General features: G+C 53.7%; 1 protein-coding gene across 1 annotated transcript; it reads right to left on the bottom strand.

Moving 5' to 3' along the window:
- Positions 1 to 246: 246 nt before the first annotated feature.
- Positions 247 to 4,346, bottom strand: IRF2BPL (interferon regulatory factor 2 binding protein like). The gene has a single exon (XM_040975250.1). It carries the CDS (start codon positions 3,490 to 3,492, stop codon positions 1,105 to 1,107), a length of 2,388 nt encoding a protein of 795 aa, XP_040831184.1. The 5' UTR covers positions 3,493 to 4,346; the 3' UTR covers positions 247 to 1,104.
- Positions 4,347 to 27,570: the final 23,224 nt, after the last annotated feature.

Below are 27,570 nucleotides of genomic sequence, written 5' to 3'. Positions count from 1 at the left end.
CCCCCACCCCGCCAACAGGGATGGGAAGAGTCAACAGAAACTGCTTAGTCAGCAGCTGTCTCCTAGCCCTGGAGGTGAAGGGCAACCAGCCGGTGCCATGGGGGAGGGGCCGGCCTCGGGTGGGTGCCAGCTTCCAAAGGCCCCCAGTGTGCAAGGGTTGGTGTTGGCCGGGAGGGAGGCTGCTTCCTACGTGGGAGCTGAGTGGCCTTAGCCCTAGAAAGACAAACTTGCTCACTCGCAGCAGAATTCATATCAATTGAATTTATTACAAGTTACTAAGCTCCAAGGCACATTACAGTGTTGTGTTAACTACAGAAATGTATAAAGGACAAACAGCAGATTCTCCATGTCTAGCATTTCGCTCTACTGGTTCAAAAGCATCCGTGCATCAATAAAGCAAAAAAACAAAACAAAAAAAACAACACGGAGAGGACCCAACACATCCAGGTCAGCAGAAACGAACCAAAACATTGCCCCCCCTCACAAACTTGCAATGGAAAACACCCCTGTCCCCTCCCAACGCCCCCCTTACCATTGTCGCAAACAAAACAGGAAAACAAAACAGAAATGAACAAAACGAGGACTTCAACACTTGGGGCTGGTTAGAGAGAAGCTTTTACCGTTTTCCTAACATCATATTATTTTTTTTAGGCAGCAACACTGGCCTTGGCACAAAAAAAAGTCTTTTTCTTTTGTGTGTTTTTCCTTTCAGAGAGAGCATAACATTTACAAAAATACACAGCAGCAGCAGTGGTTGCTAAGGGCTATTAATTCAGTACCTAGGCAAACATTCTGCCGCCAAATAAACATTAACGAAGGCGAAGGAAATGATCCGATATCATCCCGCTCAACACACACCGGTTCATCCTCCAAACCAAGAAGTTACATACCTTTGTTTCAAAATATAAACAGACGACGAAAATAACGTCTATACAGGAGACTAACTTTTTGCAGGTGTTATATTCACAATTCTACATCTTGGGTGAGGGGCCGGGAAGTGGGGGGGGGAGGCAGCGGGTGGGAGAGAGGGGCTCTCTGGCTGGTCGCGGGGCTGGTCTAGCGCAAAGGCGGCGGCTGCAGCGGATCCCCCCTACCCTCCGTGGTTCAAGGGTCTCTCTCCTTTTTCACTTTAACATCCCCCGCTAAGATAGTCGCGATTTCCCCCTGCATGAAAGCCCAAGGTACATTTGACCCAACCAAGGGGCATTTCTCTCCGCTGGGGCAGTACACTTCGCCTGTGGCCCCCTGGGCCTTGATGCTCTCTCTGGAGCAGGGAAAGCAGAATTTGTGGCTGGGGACGGACGGGCACTGAACGAAATGCGTGTCCTCCAAACGTTCGTGGCAAATGGTACAGCACAGGGGTCCACTATTGGCCATAGGAGAGTCTGGAATGTTTTGGGGATGCACTTGGTCCAGGCCCGGGTGGGCGGTCGGCGGCGGAGGCGCCACCTGCAGATTCAGGTCCCCATTGCGTGATGCCAAGCGGCGCTGACCCGGCACCGAGGCCGGGGACACCGGGCTGCTGCTGTTGCGCCTGGCCGATGCAGTGGTAGAATGCACAGAGCTGCCGTCCTTGGGCGAGTGCGCCGTGCCCAGAGTGTCTGCCACCGACATGAGGGCGGCCATGGGGGACGGGCCGTTCTGGGGTGCCGATTCGGGCGGGGTGGTCCGGTTGGAATGGGGTCCCAGGGGTGGTGGTGGCGGCGGCGGAGGTGGTGGTGGCGGCCCCCCTGCCGCGTGTCCCGGAGCCGCAAAGCCCCCGGCAGTCATGGTGAGCTTCAACGCCTCGCTCTGGTTCGCCATCCACTGCTGTCTCTGCTGCTCCTCGCCCAGCTTCAGCGCGCCCTCGGCTGAGTCTGGGGGCTCCGGGGACGCTTTCCTCTTGCGCAGGCTGGAGGCTGTGCTCCGGCCCGAGGGCGCGGCGGGCGGCAGGGCTCCCGTTCCTGGAGGCGCACTGGGGGCGCGGCTGAGGCTCACCAGAGCGGTGGGCAGCATGGGACAGCTGGCGTCCAGGTAGGGCTGGGGCAGCATGTCGGCGCCGGGCACGCCCTCCTTGAAGAAGCGCACGGCCTCGGGCAGCAGGTCCCCCAGAAGGCGCCAGTCCCCGGAGCCGTGCTTCTTCTCGTATTCCAGGTACTTGAAGCCGGAAGAGAGACCACGGCCGAAGTCCTTCATGCAATCCTGGTACATCTGCTTGGCCACCCCGGACGCGCTCGAGTACACGTTGCCCGAGCCCGTGGGGTACTCGATGAACAGTTTCAGCTCGTAGTCCATCCCGGGCTTGGAGACGGCGTCGAAGGCGAAGACCCGGCCCAGCAGCGAGTGGTCCTTCTTGAAGCGCACCTCGTAGGGCGTGCAGCCAGCCAGCGTGAGCAGGGTGTCGCGGACCATCTTGGGCTTGTTGGCCCACTCCTCGGCGCGGTTGCGCAGGCTCTCGCTCAACTCGGCTAGGGCCTCGGCGTTGCGCTGCTTCTCCTTGAGCTCGCGCTCCTGGTCCGTGCTCGACACCGAGCCGGGCCTCTTGCCACCGGTCCCCACGCCCACCTCGGCCACCGACGACGAGGTTGAAGACGACGCCGTGGCCGACGACGACGATGCGGCCGCTACGCCAGCAGCCGCGCCGGCCAAGCAAGCGGGCCCCCCGGGGGCGCCGGGGGGCGCGGGTGTAGGGGGTCCTCGGCTGCCCAGGCCGTGGGGTGGGGGCGGAGGCAGCACGGTGGCGGGGGCCGGGCCATTAAGCAGCGTCTGCGGCAGCAGGTTGGGGGGGACGGTGAGCTGGGGACCCCCGCCGCCGCCGCCACCAGCACCACCAGGGTTGGGGAGCCCCGTCACCAGCCCACCATGCGTGCCACGCCGAGAAGCCACTGTCGCCGCCGCTGTGGACGAGTTGGGACTCTGGCGGTTCAGCTCCGGGGGACCGTCCTCTGGCGCCGGCTTGGGGAAGCCGTTCGGGCCGCCCAGGCCGTTGGGCAGTCGTGCGGCGTGGCCGCTGCTGCCCAGACTCACCGGCGGCGGCGGATACTCGAAGCGGGTGCGCTGTTCCACGGCGGCGGCGGCAGCGGCGGCGGCGGCTGCACTCAGGCCGTAGCGCTCCAAGGCGGACGGGGCGGCCAGCACCGCGGGCTTGCTGGACCCATCGACGTGGTTGACTTGCTGCTGTTGCTGCTGTTGCTGCTGCTGCTGCTGTTGCTGTTGCGCGGCGGCCGCCGCTGCTGCTGCCGCCGCCGCCGCCTCCTTGGCCGACAGGGCCACTGTCTTGACCCCGACGGGAGGCGGCGGCCCGGGGGAGCGGCCGTCCTGGAAGCAGCCGTGCGCCCGCTTGAGCTGGCGCGCCGTCTCAATCACGAACTCGATGCGGTCGGCGCCCTCGTAGTTGACGCAACCGCGGCAGACGGGTTCCGAGAAGTCCCAGATCATGGCCCAGGGCATGCGGGGCAGGTCGCACAGGTAGCACGATTGTCTCCGGGACGAGGACACCTGCGCTGCCGACATGATGCCGACCCTTGGGGAAAGGCAGGGCCCCCGCGCCCGGGCTGGCTCCGGCGCGCCTTCTCCTCCGGAACGACGGCTTGGCTGGGCAGGGCAGTCCGGCTGCGGGGAAGGAGGGGGGCGAGAAAGTTGTGCCCGAGGGGCTGGAGCCTGCGCGAGTCTCGGCCGCAGGCGCCGCGCCCCTCGGCGGGGGCTCCACGCCCCGGGCGGAGGACTCGCTCAGCACGCTCCTCGCCCCCACCTCCTACTGCGGCGGTCTCGACGGGAGAGGGGCTCGGGCGCCGTCTTCCTGGTGTCGCGGACCGAGGTGGGAAGCTCCGGGCCGGGGGGGAGGGGGCGAGGGTGCCCCGTGCCGACCGCCTTTGCCTCTTGGCCCCCTCCCCGGAGTGGCTGCAGCTGCGTGCAAGTTCGGCTGGGGCTGCCTCTTCCTCTCCCCTGGGGGCCCCCTTGGGCGCTGCGTCCTCTCCCCCGCTGGGCTCCCTGGGGCGAGGGCTCGAGAGCTGTGCCACCCGCTGCCCAGGTCCAGTCTTGCCGAAGCCGCTGCTTCCCCCGAGGGCCGGGGGTGGGGAGTGGCAGCCGAGAGAGGAGCTGCTCCCCTCCGCAACAGCAGGAGCAGCGTCTGCTGCTGGCGGCGGGCTGGCTCTGCACGCCGGAGGGAGCCGCCACGGCCACCGCTTCCAGGACGCACGCGAGCCCGAGGAGGGGAGCGCACGCACGCAGGCTCCCACCGGCGCTCACGTTGGCTGCAGGGCGCTCGCGCGGCGCCTCGGCCCGGCTCGCATCCCTTCCCGCTCGCTGGCTCGCGCTCGCCCGGAATGTGGGGTTGTGATTGTTACTCTACGTTCCGGAGGCGCGCGTCCCGGCGCTCCTGCTCGGGCTGCGGCTCGCGCTGTCCCCGGCTTGGCCGCGCGGGATGCCGCCCGGGCGGAGCGCTGACGTCACCGCCATGCTCTGCACCAGCTCGCCCCCCGCCCCCCGCCCTTTACACTTCCTCTGTCTGTGGAGCCCACTTGTTGCTCGGGCTGGGCGCATGCGCGGCAGGACGCCCAGATTCCTGCCCGCCGGCCCCTCCTCCGCGCCGCCGCCCTCCCCTCCCCCTCGGTGTGGTGTGTGCGTGTGTGCGTGTGTGTGTGTGTGCGTGTTTGTGTGTGCAACAGCTGAGGCCCGGCCAGCTAATGCCGCAAGTCCAGGGCTGGGCGTAGAAATTAAACAGAACGATGACCTTTCCTTTCCCAGCTCGGCTTTCCCGAGTAAAAACACCTTGCAGAACCACAAGCGCGTCGTTTCCCCTCTCCACTCAATCCACACGTCCTGTTTCGGGATTTCTCGTTGTGAATTGAACGTAATGGCATTACTCATGTCAACTGCGAACTGACCCTCCTCCTCCCTCCCCCACCCCACCTATCTGATTTACGCCCCGTCTCGTCCGCCCCTCCCTGCCTCCTGCACTTAGATGTAATATTTAGCACCGCTGAGACCGAAGCACGGCTTGCAGAAATTGCCTTTTCGATTGGTTTGTGTGTTCTGGGTCTGGGAACCCGAGCTTCAGCGGTGCAGGGAAAGGGCTCCTAGGGTGCGCCACCCCCTGCGCCCCCGCAGAACTCTACACACGCTAGCTCAAAGTCTGAAGGAAAGCACGCCGACGGTGTGCACAGCTGCGCTAGAGGGCGGGGCGGGGGAGGTGCCGAGAGACCCAACAGGTGTTTTTCCGGGTTTGTCCTGGGAAGTGGGGGCCTTTCTTAGCAACACCGCCGCTGACTGCCTTTTGTGGAGCACTCCGTGCCAGGAGATTTTCTTTTTTTAAAAAAAAAGCAAGATCATTGCTCATCGTTCATGCTTACCTCTGGGTAACGCATCGCAGTAGATCGTTCTTTCTAATTATTGGGGTTGCTGTTGCTCCCTCCCCCCGTTTTTGGTTATTATTTTGCATGATACAATTTTGTCGATATGGGGGTCCTGCTCCCCCTCTTCCCTCCCCACTTTGCCCTGTCACCATTTCCCCATTATTATAGTAGTACAGTCCTCTGGTGACAGTTATAACTTTAACATTCTGCTACTTAAGAGTATTATTGCATTGTAGGTATAGGCAATGGTAGAAAATCTGGTTTCAAATTGTCAAGGTATATTTAACTTTCACTGGGAGTGCTTTTATCCAGGAGTAGGGATGCATACTGCAAAGTATCTTTACTTCCCGATATGCTGGTCTCCATTATACAGTTTATCTAAGAGAATATATGTACAATACTTTTTCTCCTATATATCTATTTGTTTTGCATTTTGCATTAAGGTTGCCTTATAGAAAACATATGGCATTCGTCTTTTGGGATTGGTTTATTTCACAGAACATAACGGTTTCCAGTTGGGACCATTTTGTTCCAAATGATACAATTTTATCTTGTTAATGGTTATGTAATATTCCCTGGAGTAGATATACCAGTGTCTTAATCCATTTCTCTTTTGATGGTCATCTGGGTTGTTCCATGATTTCAGGACTGCTGTTTCTATTTCCAAAAATATTGCAGTAATTCTCCTCCCACCCCCAGCCTCGACGCTTGGAGGAGGCAAGGCACTGTGATGAGAGTTCAGAGTCTAGCCCACCTGGCTGGAATTTGCTGTGTCTTGAGCCAGTTACTTACACAACCCAAGTTTTTCCAGCCGTAAGATGGAATGGCAGCTCCCAACTTATAGGATTGTCTGAGGTTTTAACTGGTTGCTTATCGTGGGAGAGCACTCTAAGGCTGACTGTGGTTGAGGCACTGTGCTAGGTGGTTTACTTACTTGTCTGTTAATATGATCTACGTTGAGAGTGTGTTAGGGTCTGCTGTCTGTATTATTAGACCCTAATTTTTCTCTACAAGGTAAACTGCACCCCTGACTGTCTTACAGGCACACCAGTGAGGAGGTGAAGTCACTCTGCCTGAACCGTTGGAGAGGAAATCAGCATCAGAACTGGAGAGTCAGCTCTCAAAAGCTCAGGCCGTTTCAGGGACTCTGGGGTGCTCACAATTTCCTTCAGCCCCCTCCTCTGCTTCATGGTTGCAGGTACTCTTTGGTCCATGGTATGTAAAGACCCCCTCATTGGCAGCCCGCAGACTCCCCTTCTCAGCTGTGACACTGTGAACAGGACTGTAACATAGATATACACACCCCAGACAGTGTACGGAGCAGCATCAGACTTACAGAAAGCTGCCCATGCTGAATCGTTAGCACTGGGCCTGGCCATGATAGCTTAGTGGCTGAAATTCTTGCCCTCCATATGCCAAGATTCCATATGGGTACCAGTCCATGTCCTGGTTGCTCCATTTCCCATCCACCTCCCTGCTTGTGGCCTGGCAAAGTAGTAGAGCATGGCCCAAAGCCTTGGGACCCTGCACCTGCCTGGGAAACCCATAGGAGACTCCTCAAAGGAGACCTGGAAGAAGCTTCTGGCTCCTAGCTTCAGATCAGCTCAGCCTCAGCCACTGTGGCCACTTGGGGAATGAACCAGTGGTTGGAAGATCTTTCTCTCTCTATCGCCTCTCTGTAAGCCTGCCATTCCAATAAAAATAAAATAAATATTTTAAAACAATAAAAAAACCATGACTGATTAGCATTGAAAATTCTTTGTAAACTGAGTAAAATGTAATATCATTATTCTTATCAGTGCTATGAATTATAGCAAAGTTCAGTTGAAACAACAAGAAATGCATTTATTTTGATATCTGACCTCCAGGGTATATTCCCCTACGGAACAGTCCCAGCATCCCAGTCTCCTATTCCCAAGGTGGGGATTTGTAAGGATGGAGAGGAAAGGGGACAGGAAGCAGCTAGGGGCTCCTCTCTTTCCTCTCCAAGCCACCAGATCTCTGATGCACTCTCCCAGTGGCAACCAGGGCTCCCTGAGAGCCCTGCCTCACCCCACCCACATCACGCTGTCCCAGAGTGAGTCAAAGCCCGGGCCTGGGCTGTGGCCCACCGGCCCTGCCAACCCTGGGACTCCTGAGCTCTGACTTGACTGTTTGACCCATTTCCTTACATTAATATTTACTCAGCCCTTCCCTTGATGAAACCAGAAACACTGGGGAAGTGGCAGCCTAGCCACAGCCCTCTAGCATGGCCGCTGGAGAAAGCAAGTAGGAGGCTGTGGCAGTGTTGCCTTTGGGCGGCATACACATGTGTCTGTCGTAGGAGATACACACCCAGCACCCACTTCTGCAGACACTTATACAACCACGTACATTGAAACAAGGTTCCTTCTGGGGGTTCATGAGCCCTTCATTGGAAACGCAATTCCCTCTGCTAACCCTGCCCCCTGCAAGAATTCCCCACCATGCTTCTCAACTGCCTACACACACACACACACACACACACACACACACACACACACACACATCACCTCCCTAACTTACAGTCCTAGGACCGTAACAACATGAAGGAACTAGAGGGCAGTGGCGACTGGGGTGCTGAGACAGCCCTGCTGAGACTGGTGCCTATGTAATCTCCTCCCCCACCCTCAACCCCAGCTTGCCGGCCAAGCTGGCATCCTCAGAGAACCCCGCTGTAAACTGGAGCAAAAGGTCAGCTTAGCTCTCGGCCTTTCATCGCTCAGCGTTTGGGGTGAGAAGGTCGCCAGGCGCCTACACACGTCCAGGCTGCCTGCAGTCTCTCCGCCCTCGCCCCCCACCGCGCTGTGGCAGCATTGGGGCGGGGAGAGGAAGGAGGAGGGGGACGCTCCAGGCCTGGCATTCCCGCCGCCAGCTGGCTCAGTCTTGGAGGAGGCCCGGGCTGAACCTCGCGTCACCCCGCTGCAACGCGCGCCGCCAAGCGCTCCGGCGAGAAAAAGGCCTTTTTTGGTAACACTCAGCCCGGCGGTGAACAGGACCCGGTTCTTTGACCTCGGAGTGGATGAAAACAAACGTCTGCGTGGGGCCCTCCTCCGGCCTCCCCTCAGTCCCTGCTCCCGGGCCGCGCCAGGAATTTGGGGGCTGGCCTGCGCCCGGGGCCTGCAGCGGCGCGCATAGGGACTAGGGCAGGCAGCCGTACACAGTAAGGTGATTTCCTCTTGGACTCCTGGGCCGGGTCCGCGGCGGAAGTATTTGCCTTTCCCTAAAGGATTAATCCTGTTTTGTTTTTTGGCTTTTTTTTTTTTTTTTAAGTATTAACTTAGGCCAGGGCATAGGGTTACGCAAGAGCCCCTTGAGCGTGAAGTCCCAGGAACAGCGTGATTCGCGGAGCAGCACGGGGGAGGGGAACCTGCTCCGCCAGGACCTGCCCAGGCCCGGGCACGCGCGGGCAGTCAGGCGCTTGGTGCAGATTCAGCTTGGAAGGGAAGGGAGGGCGGGGCATAGTGGTTGGTCATAGCAGTGACCTCCAATAGCTTTTTTCCTGCAGGAGCGGGGAACAGCGAGAGGAAGAAGGGCGGGTGAGAGAGAGTCGCGTCTGATTCCTGCCCCCTCCCTTACTTCCTCTCTTGGCCAGCGTGCCAGGGCACCGGAGAGCCCAGCGCTGTTCTCAGCAAAAAGCGGCTGTGTGTGTGTGTGTGTGTGTGTTGTTTTGTTTTTAGGTTCCCCCAGCCCCTCCACCCCCGAAAAATCAAGGAGTAAGTAAGGCCTAGACAGGAGAAAAAAACACTCTGGAGGTGGGGAGGAGACAGACAAGGGTGCCATCCACTGACCCGCTTATTAAAGCAAATACCCCACACTCCAAGACGGGAGAGTGAGAAAGAAGGAAACCCAGGAGGCTGCGAGAAGACGGAGACCCTGGCGGGGAGGCCTGCAAGGCCACAGGTGCGCGTGTCCCCGGACCCTCCGCCCTGCGCCCGTGTGCGCGCGCGCCTGGCCTCCGCAGCGAGCCGCGCTGCCCGCCGGTTCCCTCCCGCTGCACCGAGCTGGGGATTTCCACGTCCCGGTTTCGTCCCGGTTTCGGAGGCCCGAAGCCACCGGCGCTTTCCTGCGGGGGGGCCACCAGAAGGCGGGGCTCAAGGAGGAAGCCCCGCCTCGCGGCCCGGCCATCCCTAGGTCACGTCGGGTGCACCAGGGTGTGCAGCCCTCTGCCATGTCTGATGGGAGTGAACGAACGAGCCAGGGCTTTTGAAATAGTTTGATTTGCCTGAGCTGGGTATAGTTCAACCGGAAACTCAGGAGAGGGCCAGGAAGAGCAGGCATTTATTTACCTGACCTCCTTCCACTTGGGTTTGGCAGAACCTAAGTAGCTGCGGGTCTTTGGGCAGACGTCTTGAACTTGAGTTCCTGTGGAATGGGAACAGCGATACTGTCTCCTGGGCCTGCTTTACAGTTTGCACGGAAGAGATGGTGTTATAATATGCCTAAAAAAGTGTAGGCGATTGTGCACCATATAATGACTCCTCCCCACACATGCCCAGACATTATCTCACCCATCCCCACAGCAGCCCTATGAGGTAGGTGTTGCTTGGACCGGCCTCCTGGATGGCTGAGGAGGAAGGCCCAGAGGTGGTCTGGGATGACAGGACTCCAGGGTTCTTCAGGTGTAAAGCAGTACTCATTGTTGCACACACTTTGCCAACCTGCTGGTCTTTGGAGGGACTCAAGTGCTTCTAAGAAACTGCAAGATTGTCACCCTCCGTTTTTCAGGAGCTGACAGTCTGATGCTCTTTCTGCCCTAGGACATGCAAGGTTATGCATAAATTAGCACCGGTTATTTTGGAATGAAAAATCAGTCACCCTCCTGCTTTGAGCCAAATCAGGCTAACTGGCCTCCCCAGAGATTCCTGGCTCGGGCCCCAAGACCACACTTCTTGTTTAGGAACTCGCCCCTGGGGGTTGCTCTTAACCCAAGGAGGGCCGCATTGAAAAGGGACACACCTGGGACAGGTCCCAGGATGAAGGAGGAAGGAAGGAAAGAAGTGGAGGAGCCTCTTTCTAGCCGCTCCCTCCCCCAGTCAGATCCCACAAACCGCAAGCCTTTCTTTTCGCCTAGTTCAGGTCACTCGGTGTGGCCACTCACCCAGGATGTGTTATCCTGTCCAGGCTGGGCCTCTCAAGGACAGTGGTGAGCTGCTGCGTTAGAGCCCTCTTAGCCTAGAACAGCTGTAAAGCTCAGATAGCTCCCTTTGGCCTGAGCTGCTCAAGGAACAGCAAGCCCCACCCCCAGCCCTGCCAGGAGGAGCACACCACCTCACTTCACTCTGAACCTCCTTCTCAGGCCAACCCGAGAAGGGGACAGCCTCCTGGCTTCCCGGTGGCTGTGAAGCCCCTTCCCATTGCTTGCATTGTATCTCAGAGTTAAAACTCAGCGGCCAGACTACCTGCTATGGTCTGCTTGTCATTCATTCCTCCTGTTTCCCAACTTTTTCTTTAGCCAGTGCTTTCCATCTCAGTGTCAGAGAGAATCTATGGTTGAACCAAGGCACGGCTGGCTCCAGCCCCAAATGCAGAGGCAAAGGTTTTCTCCTGCATGCGCTAGTTTCCTGATGCAATAGCCCAAGAGTCATGGGAGGCAGCGCTTTTTCAACACTCTCACTAGCCATGTGACTGGCTAGAGCAATCTCTTGAATACACCCTGCCCCCTGCCCCAGGGAGGGAGAGGAGGGGGGGACTCTGTTTCCTCACCTGTCAGATATCAGTATTCAAACCTGTTCAACATCAGGTAGGGCTGTGGAGGGACAGCACCAGTCCCTTCTAGCCCGTGGAGGATGTCCTGGAGGTGGAGGGATGGCCAGCCTGACGTGTTCGTGTCCTTCTGGGCTTAGCATGCAGGAAGCTGCCACGACCTGGGAGACGGGGGATGGGCAGGGTGGCCTAGGAACTGGAGCCAGACCCCCGATCAGATTGGGTTTTCTTCTCTTCGTCCCCATTATCCCCGCTCTCCAGCAGGAGAGACCAGAGTTTTCCCCACCCTAAATCCCTGGTGGGGTGACTGTGGACCCCCCGGATTTATCTAGGGCTTCTACTTTTTGTTTTTGTTGTTGTTGTTGTTTTGGCCAATCTGGAAAGAAAGGAGGCAATGACCTCTTTTTAAAAAATGAGGCAGGAAGTGTGTGTGCAGGGCCTGAGTGGCAGGGGCTAAGGGTGTAATTACAGGGTTTTTTGTTCAGCTTTTTCATGTAATTAAATCCAAGGGAAAGAGAGCCTGGCGAGGCTTCTCTGAGGCACGCAGGGCAGGACAGCCCTGGATGGGCATGTGGCACTGGGAAGCAGTGGGCATCTCGCCCTCATTAGTACTTTTGTGTCGCTTTTCCCAAAGATAGTGGATGATTCGCCTTTCTTTGGTCGCCTTGGCAGCGTCTTGATAACATTTCCTACCCGTGCAGCAGCTTCTAGGCTCTGGGCTTGCTGTGCCACCCATTACCCTGCTTTTCATCTTCCCCCACTTCTTGCCTGGTTCCCACAGCTTGAGTTCTAGTCCATGGCACGCAGATGCCAGGGGGTGACCTCTGACGCGGGGCAAAAAAAAAAAAAGGCTTTTCCTTTTGTCTAGAGCAGCCTCAGCTTTCCTCTGGGTTTTACAATACTTCTTGCTCCCGCTTGCCTCGGTTTCCCCTGGGCGCGCAGTCTCTGCGCACGTGCAGTCTCTGCGCACGTGTGTGCCCCTGGCCTGCGCCGCCTAGAGCTTTGGAAAGGCGGCTGTGGCCTTCCCCTCCCCTCGCCAAGTCCTGTCCAAACCTCCGGTGTCCTCTGGACTTCATGAACTGGCGGCAAGACAGGATCTGTTTCTCATTCGTCTAGGGCAGAAAGTCTGAGCCACCCGCAAACCGTGCGCCCCAAGTAGAAGTGCTAGCATTTTCCAGGAGGGTCGACCTGGCAGCAGACCCCACGGCTCCTCCTCTTAACAGCACCCCCCACCCCCGCTCCCGGATGCCATGCCCACAAATTACCTGCTCTCCCCCTCCCCATCCCCTACTCTCCCCAAGAACACATTGTTTACCAGAACACCAGGCCAAGAGACCTACTCCCGTTTCTGGCCTCTGCCAGAGATTAATCACACTTGGGAACGGCGCGCAGGCGCAGAACTTGGCCGTGTTGGGGCGGGGCGCGCGCGGGGGAGGGTGGTGGAGGAAAAGGAAAGCCCAATAAATTTGACATTTGACAAGCTGACCAAATCGGGACTACCGCTGTCTCTCCACCGTTTTATTTTAGTAAGTCAGCGCTAGAGACCGAATGGTATTTCACTCCGACTCCCTCTGGGCCCCTCACTGCCCACGTTCCCTCCCTGTACTGCTCCAGCTCTTGGTGTGGCGTTTGATACGTTCACGGCATTGACTGGCTTCTAATTCTGATTAACATTCTCAGAGGGTGTGTTTTGGGGGCCTGACCCATCACACAGACTGGACTGCCTGACAAATCCCTTCTTTTCATCCTCCTCTTTGAAATGACATCAAGATGGACTGGGGAGGGCGTGCAGTAGGGATGAACACAGGAAGCGAGGACAAAAAAAAAAAAGGAGGGGAAGTAATTTATGTGCTTTTCTAAGACAGCTAGTAAAATTCCTAAGAGACAACAAATGCCAAAATGGACTGTCACGGTGTATTTTAGAACAGATCACCGCAGTGAATCAGGGCTTGGCGCCTGACCCAAGCCTGGAAGCCCAGAACAAGCACCCAAACACGCCTGTGGCCGGGAGGTTGCACCGGTCAGCGGAGCCGGTAACGTGGACACTGCGAAGGTCTGAGGCACCGCACCGACAGGAGACCAGTGATAGTGGAAGTGTCTCTCAAGCCTCTTCATTACTCCTTATACATTCTTTCCCCCAAGCCCTTTAACAGAATAGGATGATTAGACCAGGTACTCTTAGCCCCAAGCCCATTTCCTGTAGTGCTCAGCTTACCCAGTGCTAATCAACTCCTTAGCCCAAAACAGGTCCCCCTTTTTTGTTTTAAAGCAGACTTGAATGAGCCTGTCTTAGGTTGTGGACTCTCAGGTTATCAGCCTTACCCGTCATCGGGGATCTCCGTAGCATGACGGAGCCCTCATCTTAGGTTGGTCAGTGCCAGGTCCATCTTACCCGTCACTAGCTACCATTCAACGCGTTGTCTGCTGCAGCTGCACAAACCATACTTGGGGAGGCTGGTTACCCTGTTCCATGGCTAGGAGTATCTTTAGCTCGGTAGCAACGAGCATACAGCAGTTCCCGGGCTTGGGAAACATTTTGCACTTGCATAGGTTTTACACACAAAAAGGCATATGATGGGGTACGAGAGGCCTAGACCAAATCTCACAGCATCTGCTGTTCCTCTGCCAATAAATCAACCCGCAGTTACAGCGTAAGCATGTCCACCCACTCATGTTCATCAGTAAAGTCCCGTTGTTCCATAACTCTGGCAGCCTGTTCCGCGACCTTGATCACTGTCACCACGGTAGCTGGTGGTGGCGGCTGCTGTTACACTGGCTACGATGGTCGCTGTTATGCCAAAGTCTCTTTTATGCTTTATCAAGCCAACAGAGGCCTCTCCGTCAGTCCCAACAGGCACAGCCAGGATTCAGGGCGGCTGCAGGATAACAGCAGAATCGCAATTGCCATTCCGACATATTGTCAGGGTACACTGGAACTCAGTGTCATTCACTTTAGAGGCGTTTTCTGTTTGTGAGAGAGAAATATGGGGATAACATAAGCGGACACAAGTTTAAAATTCAAGGAGCTGAGGTTCACCCACATGAGCGAGTCCTCAAGTCCAGAGGAGTGATAGAACTAATAAATTCCATAGGAATAATTGCATTGCTGAAGAAGGAGTAGCGGGGCACATGCCAGTGCATGTCCATACCCCACAAAGCTGCCACATAGAAAAGGTGGGTATTTTCCCCATGGTCATAACAGGAATGATAAGAAAAAGCACGGGCAGAAATTGAGCTACTTATAAAGGGAGGGCCAGACCCTCAACAGCTGGGGTCGCACATCAGACAGTCTGATAGTCTGGTTTAAGGAGAAACTGGCAGGAAATGTCAGGACCTAGGTGCTCATAGGAGAAAGAAAAGATAAAGAGAGGGGTGTTTAACAAATACTAATATACTTATATAATATATAAAGGCCTAATATACTTGCTTGTCCCGTCGATCTTCCGATTCAAATGCCATCATCTTGGCCAGTATCCGAGGTTTCACAAGACTCAGAAGCAGGAGCTTGCCGGACAAGCCTCTCAGGAATCCACCTTGGACCATTTTTGTTTTCTGGGAAAACACAGACTGATCCTCGCCCCCAAATGAGGACGGGATCTGGGCCTTGCCACTGACCAGTCAAGGGGTCCTTCCACACCATGTAACCCTTCTGCTTCTGAGACGGATTCCAATGACGATCTGCAGCAGACCATCCTTCAGCATCCAATGTTAGGAAATTTAAGATAAATAATACAAAGTTCAAATGATCTTGGGGAGTGCTATACTCCCCTTTTTTTGTTTTAATAAAATAATCCTTAATAGTACGGTTGGCACATTCCACAATACCTTGTCCTTGAGGATTATAAGGAATACCTATAATTAGTTGTATATGGTGGGAGGCAGCAAAATCACAAAACTTACTGCTAATATAGCAAGGGCCGTTATCAGTTTTGATAACTTTGGGAGTTCCCAAGATGGAAAAACATGCATAGCAATGGGTTAGAGTGTGTCTGACTTGTTCCCCTGTCTGAGGAGTAGCTAAAATAAGTCCAGAACAAGTATCGATAGTAACATGAACATACTTTAGTGTCCCAAACTCTGGGATGTGTGTCACATCCATTTGCCAGCATGATTGGGCAACAATCCTCGGGGATTTACACCATAATGGGGAACAGGCAAAAATTGAGGGCACACTGAGCATTGCTTCATGATGGTTCTGGCTTGTTCTTGGTCACACTAAAGCGCAAACGAAGGGTGTTAGAATTCAAGTGAAACCTAGCATGTGCCTTTTGTGTTTCTTCAAGTGCCTTTTGTGCCAATTTGGTGGCAGTATCTGCAGCTGCATTTCCTGATGTCAAGGGCCCAGGCAAACCTGAATGGGCTCGAATATGAGTCACAAAGAATTTATCTTTGTGGGCCCAAATATAGGCTTGAATTTTTGCAAATAGAGATGCTGCTGCAGAGTGGGAACAAATTTGGCCCGCATTCTCCAGCATGGGAAGGGAATGGGCAACATACCCACTATCAGAATACAAATTAAAGGGCTGCATGGAAAATGTTTGAAAGACTGCAAGAACTGGCACCAATTCTACAACTTGGGCAGATACAAAAGATGTGGGGATGGTGGTAACCTGGCCATCTACTACAAAAGCTGCCTGACCATTAGACAACCCATCAGTGAAAACAGTTAAAGCTTCTGGCAATGGTTGAAGAGAGGTTACAAGTGGAAAAACAACAGGATGCAAAATAAAAGACTGTACAATGGGGTCCTTGGGATAGTGGTTGTCAAAATTAACATTTAAAGTGCTCAAAAGTATTGCCCAGGTATCTTCCATATTTTGCAACCACAAAACCTGCTTCTGAGTGTATGGAACGATAATGGTATCTGGGACCTTCTTAGGCTGCTCTTAGTGGCCTTCTGTATCAACTCTGCTATGGCCAAATAGTAAGGCACAATAGTCTTAGCAGGAGAGACATGCAAATGTTCCTACAATATAGGCCCCTGCTTATAAAATACCCCTATAGGTGTATATGAGGATGCTACAACAATAAATAAAAGCGGGCACTGTAATCAATCCTGGACTGATGGGATTGTTCAATGACCATCTCAACTTTGCATAGGGCCCGACATCCCTCCACAGTCAGCACCCTAGGGGATGCTGGAGAGGAGTCACCTTTTAAAATATCAAAACAAAGGTTTCAAATCTGCATTCGTTTCAAACTGGGTCTCATCCAATTAATATCCCCTAACAGTTTTTGAAAATCATAAAGAGTTTGCAACTTTTCTGTGACTATGGAAATTTGGGGGGGGGGGTTAACACAATTCTGAAAAAGTTGAAATCCCAAATAATTAAATGGAGAAACAAGTTGTATTTTGTCTGGGGCTATACCTAATCCTGCCTTTTCCAACTCTTGCTGTAACTTACACAAACAGGATTGCAACACCTGAGCAGATAGAGCTGCCAGTAAAATATCATCCATATAATGAATAACCATCACAGAGGGAAAGCTGGTGCGCACCGGTTTTAAGGCTGCAGCCACATAAATCTGACACATAGTAGGACTATTGTCCATTCCTTGAGGCAAAAACTTCCATCGGTACTGTTCAAATGGTTCTGGCAAATTAACAGAGGGCACACTGAAAGCAAAACGAGGGGAATCCTCTGGATGGAGGGGAATGGAAAAAAACAATCCTTTAAATCAATCACCACAATGTTAAAGTCTTTTGGATTGGCGGAAGACAGTGGTAATCCTGGCTGCCGTGATCCCATTATCTCCATGGTAGCATTCACTGCTCTGAGATCCTGTAAAAGTCTCCACTTCCCTGATTTCTTTTTAGTCATGAAAATAGGTGTATTCCATGGTGACGTGGAAGGGACAATATGTCCAGCAGTTAGCTGTTCTTGAACTATTTCCTTAATGGCGGCTATTTTTTCTGTAGAAAGGGGCCATTGGTCAATCCAAACGGGTTGAGAACTTTTTCATGTAATCTTCTGTGGTGAAATCTCAGCTGCCATTACAATGGCCCCTAGGGAAAATGCCCTAGCCCTTTCCTATCCTTTTTAGGTTCCATGGAGATTGGTTGAGTAATTCCTTGCAACTTTCTCCCTATACGTTTTCCAGGAATGTAGCCTTACCTCTCCATCTGCTGCATAGCCAATTCCTGACCAAATACTAATACTGCCCCCATCTGTTGCAAAATATCCCTCCCCCATAGATTAACTGGCAGGCCTGGTACTACATAGGGAGTAACATGGCCACCATTTCCTTCCTTATTCCTCCAGGTTAGTGGTCTGGAGCTAACTAGGGGGCTTTGGGTCATCCCCAATCCTTGCAGGGTGGTCATGGTGGGTGTAACAGGCCAACGGGGGAAGGAGGCAATATTTCTGTGAAATAAGAGTGGTGTCGGCGCCAGTGTCTAGGAGCCCAGTAAATTTCTTTCCTTCTATACTCAACTCCAAAGTAGGGCGGCCTGCCATATCAGCAACCCAATAAACAGAGGCATCACCAGTGGAACCAAACCCTGCTTTCTTCTGTTCAGCCCTGCAAGCATTATCTGACTTCACCAAGGGGAGCAGCACTAACTGTGCTATTCGTGCCCCCTGGGGCAAAACTGCAACTCCAGCATGAACACTGGCTAAAACTTTAATTTCTCCTGTACAGTCTGCATCAATCACTCCTGGGGTAATGTGAACTCCTTTCAAGGCTGTGCTGCTTCGTCCCAGCAGAAGCCCTACAGTGTCGGGGGTAGTGGCCCATAAATTCCTGTGGGAATAGCCTGTACCCCCATTTGGGGTGTCAATACGATGTAGGAGGTGGTGTGGAGGTTCCATCCTCCGCTGCCTGGGCTCCCTCGGACAAGGTCATGAATGGCCTTTGTCCCTGAGGGATAAACTGAATCGCTGCCTCGTACATTGGTGCTTGCGGGGTCCGGGGCCAGTCCCTGCTCCCATTTCCCAGCACAGATGCCTGCCTGAAGATGTCTATCTTGGACCTGCATTCATTTGCCCAATGTTTCCCACTTTGGCATTGGGGGCAACTTCCTGGGGGCTGCCTGTCCATTTTAATAGGAGCCTGTGCACAGCCCTGGAGTGGGCAGTTCCGACAGATATGCCTTAGCTGGCCGCATTTGAAACATCCCTGTCTTGGGTGGGCCCCTGAGCCTATGCTTGTGCCACCATGCAATGCCTCTGCAATGACTGCATCCATTATCTGACCTTCCCCAATATCCTTACAAAGTTTAAGATGCGCATTAAGGGGCTTATGCTTCCAAGGTCTAATTGCCTCCTGGCACCATTTGTTGGCATTTTCATATGCTAGTTGCTTTACGAAAGGTATGACTTGATTTGCATCACCGAACCCTACCTGCAGTTACCAGTAGGCAATCTACCAACACCTGGTAGGGCTCATCTGGGCCTTGGACAATTTTGGAGAGATGTGCATGGAGCGAGCCCTTTGGTGATAAAGACTTCCAGGCCTTACTGCAGCAGAAGTGGTCTTTGCATAAACCCCTGGGTCATAATTAAGCTGATTCTGTACATCAGCAAAATTCCCCTCTCCTGTCAACATATCATGATTTCTCTCAGGAAGGCCTGAGCATTTTGCTGTGCTGTGTCAAGGCAAAGCTCATAGAACTCAGATTTCCACATTAGAAAATCGCCCCCATCCAGAGTGGCCCTGCAGAGCTGTTTCCAATCGGCCGGGGTCAAATTGGTAGGTGCTAAGGCTTCAATCATGGAAACGGTGAAGGGGGCCGATGGGCCATATGTGGCAACAGCATCCCTCAGACTCTTTATGTCCTTAAAGGACAGTGCCAGGTGCTGTCTGATTATCTGCCCCTGCTGATCTATCTCAAATACTGGGAAGGCAAAGCGCCTAGCAAGGGCAGCTGCCTCGGGGTCTCCCTGCTCCTGTGCTTGCTGTACCATCCGTTCCACAGCTGAAAGAGAAGTTGAAAGCAGGGGTCCAGTGCAAGTCCCAACAGTGCATCCACTCTGTTCCTGCCTCAACTGAAGGGAGAGGCGCTGAAGCTGCTCCTGTAAATCTTTTACAACTGCGCCCAGATATAATGGCACCAATGGCTCAGGCAGCGCAGAGGGCTCTGTGCCTATCCAAGAGACATTTTTGCTTGGACATACTCTACAGGTGGAGGATCCTCGACAAACTCACTTCCATCCTTTTCCTCTTCATCCTCCTCAGAAGAGGACCGCGAATCTTCTTCGCACACTTTCTCCAGACTTTGCCTGGTTTGGGGTTCCTTCTCCTTTTTTACCCTGGTTTGCAGCTCTCTCCTCCTTCTAACGGACAATTTTTTATAGCGAGGTTGCACCACTGCTTGAGGGGATGGCAAAGCACTTTTTGCCAAGCATCAGAGAAAGAAGGTGACTACAATGAGAGCAAACCATGGGAATACATTGCAGACAGTTTCAAAGAACTTCTGCAAGGCCTTAAGCTTAGTGTCGGTGCCTTGTGAGTGGAGCAGATCTGTGATTCCTTTAATCACCTGCTTTTTTAGCAAGTTCTCGCTTCATGATAAATTTTACTTATGCCCCTGCAAAATTTTTAAACCTGCCTCCAGATTTCCGGGGTCTCTCAGATTGTCCCTTGTGCCCCAGGTCAGGGAGAAGGTCTGGGGATGAAATTATGCCCTTCTAGAGTTAAATCCTAAACTTGCCTCCGGATTTCCGGGGTCCCTCAGATTGTCCCTTGTGCCCCAGGATGGGGAGAAAGTCTGGGGATGAAATTAATTATGCCCCTCCAGCGTTCCAAGGGTCTCTCAGATTGTCCCTCGTGCCCTAGCACAGGGAGAGGGTCTGGGGATGAAACCAGTTATGCCCTTGCAAAATTTCTAAATTCTAAACTTACTTCCATAGGTCCCGGGGTCCCTCAGATTGTCCTTCATGCCATGCCCCACATTAGGTACCATTTGCACTGGCCAGCAGAGCCAGTAACGTGGACATGGCGAAGGTCTGGGGATGAGGCACCACACGACAAAACACCAGTGATGGTGGAAGTCTCTCTCAGGCCTCGCTTTATTACTCCTTATATACTCTTTCCCCCAAGTCCTTTAACAGAACAATAGGATGCTAATGAGTCTGATTAGACCAGGTGCTTTTGCCCCAAGCCCATTTCCTGTAGTGCTCAGCTTACCCAGTGCTAATCAACTCCTTAGCCCACAACAGGAGGTGCCTTCACCTCCATCATGAGATGGGTATTCGCTCAAACCAGTTTTCTCTCCATCAGGATTCCGCACACCCCCTCCCACTGATTCACTGGAAAATAGTCATAAATTTTAAAAATATAAAATAATGGTATTGATAGCGACAAGCCCAGGGTAGGAAATCTCTCTGGAAGACACGACCCCCAAAAGGCACAGTGTAAACGCCACTGGATCCATGATGGTGGCATTTACACCCCAGGTATTTCCCCCCTTTTTGCTACAAGTCTGCAGACATCAGGTTAGCAAAAGGTAATAAATAGTCCCTCCACAGCAGGGTCTGGACTAGTGAAAACAGTTTACATAAATTAATGGGCCTCGCTTGAACCAAAACCTCCACTTTGGATTTAATGCCAGACATAGCTTTCCTGAAATTCATCCAACCCGCCTAAGCAGCAGACAATTTTTGTTCTATTTGTGCTGGAAAATAAAGCCTGAGCTCTTGATCTCAGTGTAGATTTTCGTTTAGAAAAACAACAACAACAACAAAAAGATCCAGCCCAGTGAATACTGCCAACTTCCACTCCGTGCCAGACGGAGCCCTTGTGCCCTGAGCTGTCCCTGCGGGTCAGGAGTTACCGGGTAAACTTTCCACTGGAAGCCGGCTCCCCCTGCCTCCCCGCCGGTGGTGGCCTCGGAGCTATCACGGCGACATCTGCTGAGGTTCAAGGAAAGCTCCAGAAAGGAGCGCGGCGCCCAAGCACAAACCCTCCTCCCTCCGCGCTCCGGGAAGGGCTGCGTCTGAGCAGCGCTGCCTGCGAGACCCCCGGCTCCCACCCCTGCAGGCAGCTCGGAGCCCTCCACGCCACCCACTCACCCCCCGTCGGCTGCGCGGGGCGCGAGTGGCGAGGCTGCTTTTATTGTTACTCTTATGAATGCATGTTGAAGGCTGAGAGCTTGTGCGTACACACACACACGCTCACACCCGGTGGGCAGGGGCTGTGTCAGGTAGAGCGGAGACCTGGGCTGTCAGTGTTGGATTCCAACCTGCCAACTCCCCCGCCCCGCCCCACCCGTCCCAAGTAATTAATAAAAGCCCGGTCGTGGGCAGCCAGCGTTCTGGTTTTCATTGTACAGTCTGCACTGGTGACACAGGACATGTGGAAAATTTTGAGAGCGCTGCGGTGAATGGCGTGGAGGGGGAGGGGGCTGGGGGAGGGGCGGGGGGCGAGTTACTTTTTAGCTTCCGCTAAGTACTTGGCAGCTGGCCAGCCCCGGAGGATTCTGGGAAGCGAAAACCTCCCCAGTATAAACTGCCGGCTTTAAGCAGCCCTGACAGTTCTGCTCCTTCCCAACTTGGCAGCCGTTCAAAGTGCTCTTTCATTTGAAATGCTGGAAGCCTGCCATGTGCAATGCAGATTTGCTGGGCCTATGCGCACAAGGAACTGATAAATGCCGTTGCCATGGGGACAGGAGGCTATCAGAATGGCCTTGTGATCCGCAGCCTCTTGGCGCGGCAGGCTCTCGCTCTCTCCCCCCCCCCCCCCTTCCTCTCTCCAGTCAGTGAGACGGGGAAATAAATGTTCTGGAAAAAGGTTAACCCTGCGCGCTCTGGTTTCCAAGCTGATCACGTTTGGACTCCCCTCCCCCGCTCCCCAAGCCAGCCTGGACACAGACCTCGACCCCGTGCCTGGGTGGGGTCTGGGTCACCTTTGCTCCCCCAAACACTCCTTTCCCCCCTCTTCCCAACCCTGCTTCCAGCTCCCTGGAGGAGCTGGGGAGGAGGGGAGCTCTCACAAAGCTGTGTTTTTCATAGTGCTTTGCAGCAAGCCCAGAGCCTAAGTCTTTGAGTCATCAAAACCCGGATGTAAACACAGCAGCCTTGCATTCTGCACAGTTTGCATGTGTTTTATCTTTTTAATAATATTTAGCTGGCAGCTTCAAACTGCAAGGATGCCAGATAATTTAGCGAGCCACTGACATCATGCAAGGCCGTTGGCTGGCTGTCCTTCCCTTGTTTTGGTCCCCCTACCTGAAGACTTCCACCCCCATCCCCAGAAATCTGGGTCTCGCTGAAGGCATCTTATTGCAGGGTAAGAAACCGAATCCCTTAGAACCGTGAGCAGAATGAACTTGACATCACCTTGGGCATGGAAGAGAGCGGGTATTGTTCCCCTGGGTGAGCCAAGGTGAACAGATTTGTCATTTGTGCTGCGAGTTCAGGTGACTGCGTCGTGAGCCCGCCCCAGCCCAGAACCCTGTCCCACTCGCTTCAGCCCCATTTTGCAGGAGCTTCTGTGTGAAACACAGCTTGATTCAATGCACAAAAACAAAACAGCACATTCAGATTTGCTATATTTTCAGGTAGAGAATGCCAACTATCCGGGTGGCCTGTTTAATGGGGAAAAACGCAACGCCTGGCAGCAGCTAGGAAGCCTATGGGCAAGCCAAGAGGGGTAGTGATTTATTTACACTGGGGGTAGAGGGTAAACCGCCATCCTCCTCGGGACACTATTTCCTGGAGGTTTCCGGAACCTAAGCCCTGTTCACATCCCAGGAAGGGAATGTGTGTCTTTCTGTAGCTTTCAATATCTTCTGCTAAATAAAATACTGGGCACTCTTTGTCTACTGTTTCAGTTTTCTGGGGCTTACGTACTTTTAACACCTTAAGGCTGTTCTGCTGGGGGGGAAAATTGGGGCATGCTCATTAAAGAGGACTTTATATGCCAGGCATTCTGGCGGTAGGGATTTCTGTCTGGGTCTGTGCGTATAATGAGGGGTTCAGGATGAGATGCAAGTCTGAGGCCTGCTGGGTTGCTGGATCCCCCTTCATTTGCGTACACAAACCTTGGGCCCCATAGAATGTTGAGCCTCAAGAGGTCACCGGGATGGTCCTTCCTATGGGTATAGCTGACATAGAGGCCAGGACAGGACTGAAAATTCACCCCTTTTCTCCACCCCCACAAGCTCCTGGGTCTTAGATACAAGCTCTTTGAACCTGCCTGTCTCTCTCAGAGTGTCTGCGCGTGATTGTCACGGCAATTCTAGCCAGGGCCACTCAGGGCGACTGCGCTGCCTCTTGCTGGAATTTCCTGATTCCAGAACCGCTCCTTCCCAAGAAATAAATTAATCAACAAAAGCCATCTGCTGCCCCTTGCCAGCAGGCACGGAGCTCAAGGGGGAGCATTCAAACGCGATTTTTTGGGAGCGCTTGGCCCTTGAGACGTTCCAAGATGGATTTCAGCTTGGAATAAATTGGGGTTGGAGGCAGGAATCAGGTGACTCTGAAAGAAAGCTACACCCTCCTCCCCCACCTTCCCCAGACAATCTGGGCAGCTGGGTTTTGGCTTGCATGCTTGCTGCTTGTGAAGCTGTAGCTGGCCAAAGGCGAATTCCACTGTGGTGATCCCTTTCCCGGGTTGGCAGACATGTTCAATGCAGAGCGCATAACGGCATGTCGCCTGGCTGCGTGAATCATGGGGTCCTGGTGACAGCGTCAAGCTGGAAGAACAAAGCTGCTCATGAGGTGCTCTTAACATTGGGGGTGAGGGGGTCTGGAGATCAAGACCTGTCCTTCGCACTGCCCACCTGCACAGCTCAGCCTTGGTATTGCTAGGAGCAGCCAACGGCCCAACAGTCCCCACCTGCCCCTGTTCTGTCTCAGACACTCCCCTTCCTCTCTGCGCCCTGTGGTCTTTGCTGACTTACTGTCTCTGGTGACATTTGCAAACAAAACAAAACAAAAAAACCCTCCTGGGCCTTCAACAGCCTTCCAGGATTGAGGCAAGCCCTGAGATTCCAAACAGCCTGGGCATGGCCCACGCTGTGCCTCCTGGAGAGGGGTGAGAGCCAAGAGCTGTCCAAAGTGTGACCCATTTCTCTCCACTGGGACCTGACGGGGCCAGAGTCCCCAGACTGCCTGGATTAGAAGGTCTGGACCGGTTCAGGAGCAGCCTGGGGAACAACTCGCCTTTGTTTTGTTGTCTAGCATGTGACCAGAATGCTGCCAGCTAATTTTAACCTCACCAAAGTAGTGCTGGAGAGTATGTGTGCGCGCACACACACACACCCCTCTTGCATCTGGAGGGAGGAACGCTGTGGGCTGGATAAAAGCCTTTTCAGCCCCTGTTCCTTCCTGTTTCAGTTTCCAAATTTGCATTATCGGTAACCTGAAAAATGATGCGTTTCACCAAATTCCTGGATGTTGCGCAAGAGGACAATGAAGTCTATTTCGGGGGTTGGGAGTGTGTCTGGCGCAGACCCTGGAGAGCCATTGTTTGCAGGAAAGAGAAGACCTTTTGGGGTTTCCTGGTGCTTTGCTTCTCTGATCTCAAAGCCACCAGGGGTCCTACTGGGTGAACACTGACCCCCCCCCAAGATCTGGCTGGGAAGTGGGTGTGGCCAGGTCTGTGATAGTTGAGGGACAAGATCAAATGCCTGGAGGTGTTATAAGAGGGTTGGTAGGGAGCCTGACACAATAGCCTAGTGGCAAAGTCCTCTCCTTGCATGTGCCAGGCTCCCATATGGGCACTGGTTCGTGTCCTAGCAGCCCCACTCCCATCCAACTCCCAGCTTGTGATCGGGGAAGCGGTAGAGGATGACTCAAAGCCTTGGGATCCTGCACCTGCATGGGAGAACCAGAAGAAGACCCTGGCTCCTGGCTTCAGATTGGCGCAGCTCAAGCCATCCTGGCCACACTTGGGGAGTTAACGGACGGAAGATACTTCTCTCTCCTTCTATTTGTATATCTGGCTTTCCAATAGAAAAAGAAAGGCTGGTAGGGAGTGTTGGAGGAGGGGCAGCAGGAGCTGGAAGAGGTGGGGAAAGGAGGTCCTTGCTTCTTGCTGTGCTGGGTGACTCCCCACTCCATCCCAGGCAGAGCCTTTGCTTCTACCTGTCTCCCTGGCTCTGCTGTCAGGATCGGCAATGACTGTAGGGCTACGTGGAACACCGCACCCTAGCTCCTGGATTCTCCAAGCATGCCTGTGTTGGTTCCCTGTTGGGGGGCAATGGGGTGCCAGTGGGAAGACCAGATGGAATTCCAAGGCCAGGGAGGCAAGGGGGCTGTCACTGACCTGAGTGTGCACAGGGCAGTCCCAGACAGCAAAGAGAAGGCCTGGCAGAGAACAGTTGTGCCGCTGGCTGCCGTCTACAAAACCCCTTACATGGTCCTGCCCTGTTGGGGCCACTTCTGGATATTTCAAGGCTTTTCACTGGTCTGTGAAGCACCCCCTCTCTGAATCCTTAGGCAAGGAAAGACTTCATCTTTGGAAGGGCAGAGGACTGACCACCTAGGAGAGACAGCCTTCAGCCTCTTGTGTTCACTCGGTTCCAAAGAGCTGTGTGAAGCTACATGTGTTTTCTGGATTCCCGACACGATGGCTGAATTGGCTAATCCTTCCCATTGCAAGTGGCAGGATCCCATTTGGGTGCTGGTTCCTGTTCCAACTGCTCTACTTCCCATCCAGCTCTCTGCTTAGGCCTGAGAAAGCAGCAGAGGATGGCCCAAAGCCTAGGGACCCTGCCCCCATGTGGGAAACCCAGAGCGAGGTCCAGGAGTGAAGTTCCTGGCTTCAGATCAGTTCAGCTCTGGCCCTTGTGGCCATTCGGAGATTGAACCAGCAGATGAAAGATACTTCTGTCAATCCTTCTCTTTGTAAATCTGCCTTTCCAATAAAAATAAATAAATCTGCAAAAAAAAAAAAGATGTTATGCTTTCATTAAAAAGACTAAGAGCTTGCTCTGAGTCATGGAAAAGTTTTTCCCAAGTGATTCTGAATGCCACATCTTACGTCTCACACTAGGCAGGTGGTAGGGTGGGTCAGCACTGTTACTTGGAGCCCTGGCAGCCTTATTGTCAGGCAACAGCTGCCCTTGTGCTCCTCGGAATTGGAAAGGGAGCCCAAAGTCAAGAGCGCGTCCCTTGCCAGCCCCAGTCAGCCCTCAGCTGTCACTGGGACACATTTCTGGCTTACCTTTGCAGCTTTCCTAAGAGCTCCACAGCTGGAATGCAGCTGTGGAGGGGGTGGGGTACGGCAAGCTGAACCCCGTAGAGGGTCGGCAGGATGAGAGAAGGCAGCGACTCTGTACAGTTGGGGAAGTCCTCCTTTCTGACGCCAGTGTTCCGAAATGAAGTGGGGGATGCTTCTGGTGTGAAAACTTTCCAGATGGGGGATGGAGAAGGGTGCAAAGGGGAGGCATTACCCTCTGGGTAGGTGAAAAAAAAATCGCTTTGGGAAGGCCGACTGTTTTGAAATTGCCTTTAAAGAAGACAGCACCAATGTTTAAACTGACCTGGAAAATCCTTTCTTTTTTCTTTCCCTACAAACCAAGTCTGTTCCCCTTGAACATTCACCAAGTTTTTCTTCTCCCTCACCTTTTTTTTTTTTTCTTAAATTATTGTTCTCTTTGGTTCGGGAAGTTTTTGGAAGCTTTCCCAGGCTGGAGCTATAGAATGTTTCCAGGAAAATGCATCAGGACTGTCTGTGTTTTGAGTTTTCTCCGGAGGGACCCCCCTCCCCGCCCGGAACAGGATTTGCAGCGACTGCTGGGTGACGGCAGCCAGTGAGAGAGTCCAACCCAGCCAGAAAAAAAAAAAATGCAATTGATGCCAACGAGATCTGTGAACATTCAAAAGTATTCAAGTAAGGTGTGGGTTAGCCGGCCTGCCTTGGCCCGGCCCCTTCCAGTCTTTGATTATCGGAGCACCTGTGATGTCAACCCAGCTCCAAAGCAGCCTGTCTCCAGGAGATGTACTGAGAAAAGCAGGGGGCCAGGATTCCAACTGCATTCTCAGCAAGCACTATAATTTCTATCTGCAGGATGCCCCATGACAAAGATCAGGAAACTGGGGCAGTCGGTAGTGACACACAGGGTAGAGACCCCACTCGCCTGTGGAAAGCAGTGCCGGCAAAGTGTCTTTGGGTTGCTGCTTGCGGGCACAGTGCCCACCTGTAGCCCATGCCAGCACAGGTCCCTTTTGGTCCCATAATCACACAACAAACTGCTTGCCCTGGTGTGGCACGAACATCTGCCGGTGAATCCAGTACGCCAAGGATGGGGGATGGGAGGACCACGGGCCTCGCAGGACCCACCACGCATGCGTGCAGCTGCTGAACGTGAAGGTGCTTCGTGTGTGCTTGCAGCGATGCTCCACTCTGGATGGTGTGTAGGCCAACGAGGCCACGGTGTGTGAGGGCAGAATTCGCCTTCAGTGGGTCAGTCCAGGGCCCCTGGGGAGCAGGAGGTGCACTCAGAGGCTGACGAGGCTGCAAACAGCAGGGCCCAGCTCCCGGAAATCCTGTCCTCCTTACTATGTAGCAACGGTCTCAGTTCCTAAAGGGAAATCTCCTTCCTTTCCACACAGGGACATGCAAA

The sequence above is a fragment of the Ochotona curzoniae genome, unplaced genomic scaffold (genome assembly GCF_017591425.1).
Source record: "Ochotona curzoniae isolate NIBS_2020 unplaced genomic scaffold, NIBS_Ocur_1.0 contig_2688, whole genome shotgun sequence".
NCBI classification, from domain to species: domain Eukaryota; kingdom Metazoa; phylum Chordata; class Mammalia; order Lagomorpha; family Ochotonidae; genus Ochotona; species Ochotona curzoniae.
Note: the sequence above shows the minus strand (reverse complement) of the source record. Positions and strands in the feature narration are given on the sequence as shown.

Coding starts and splice junctions, on each gene's coding strand:
- IRF2BPL (XM_040975250.1), bottom strand. CDS start 3,492: ATGTCGGCAGCGCAGGTGTCCTCGTCCCGGAGACAATCGTGCTACCTG.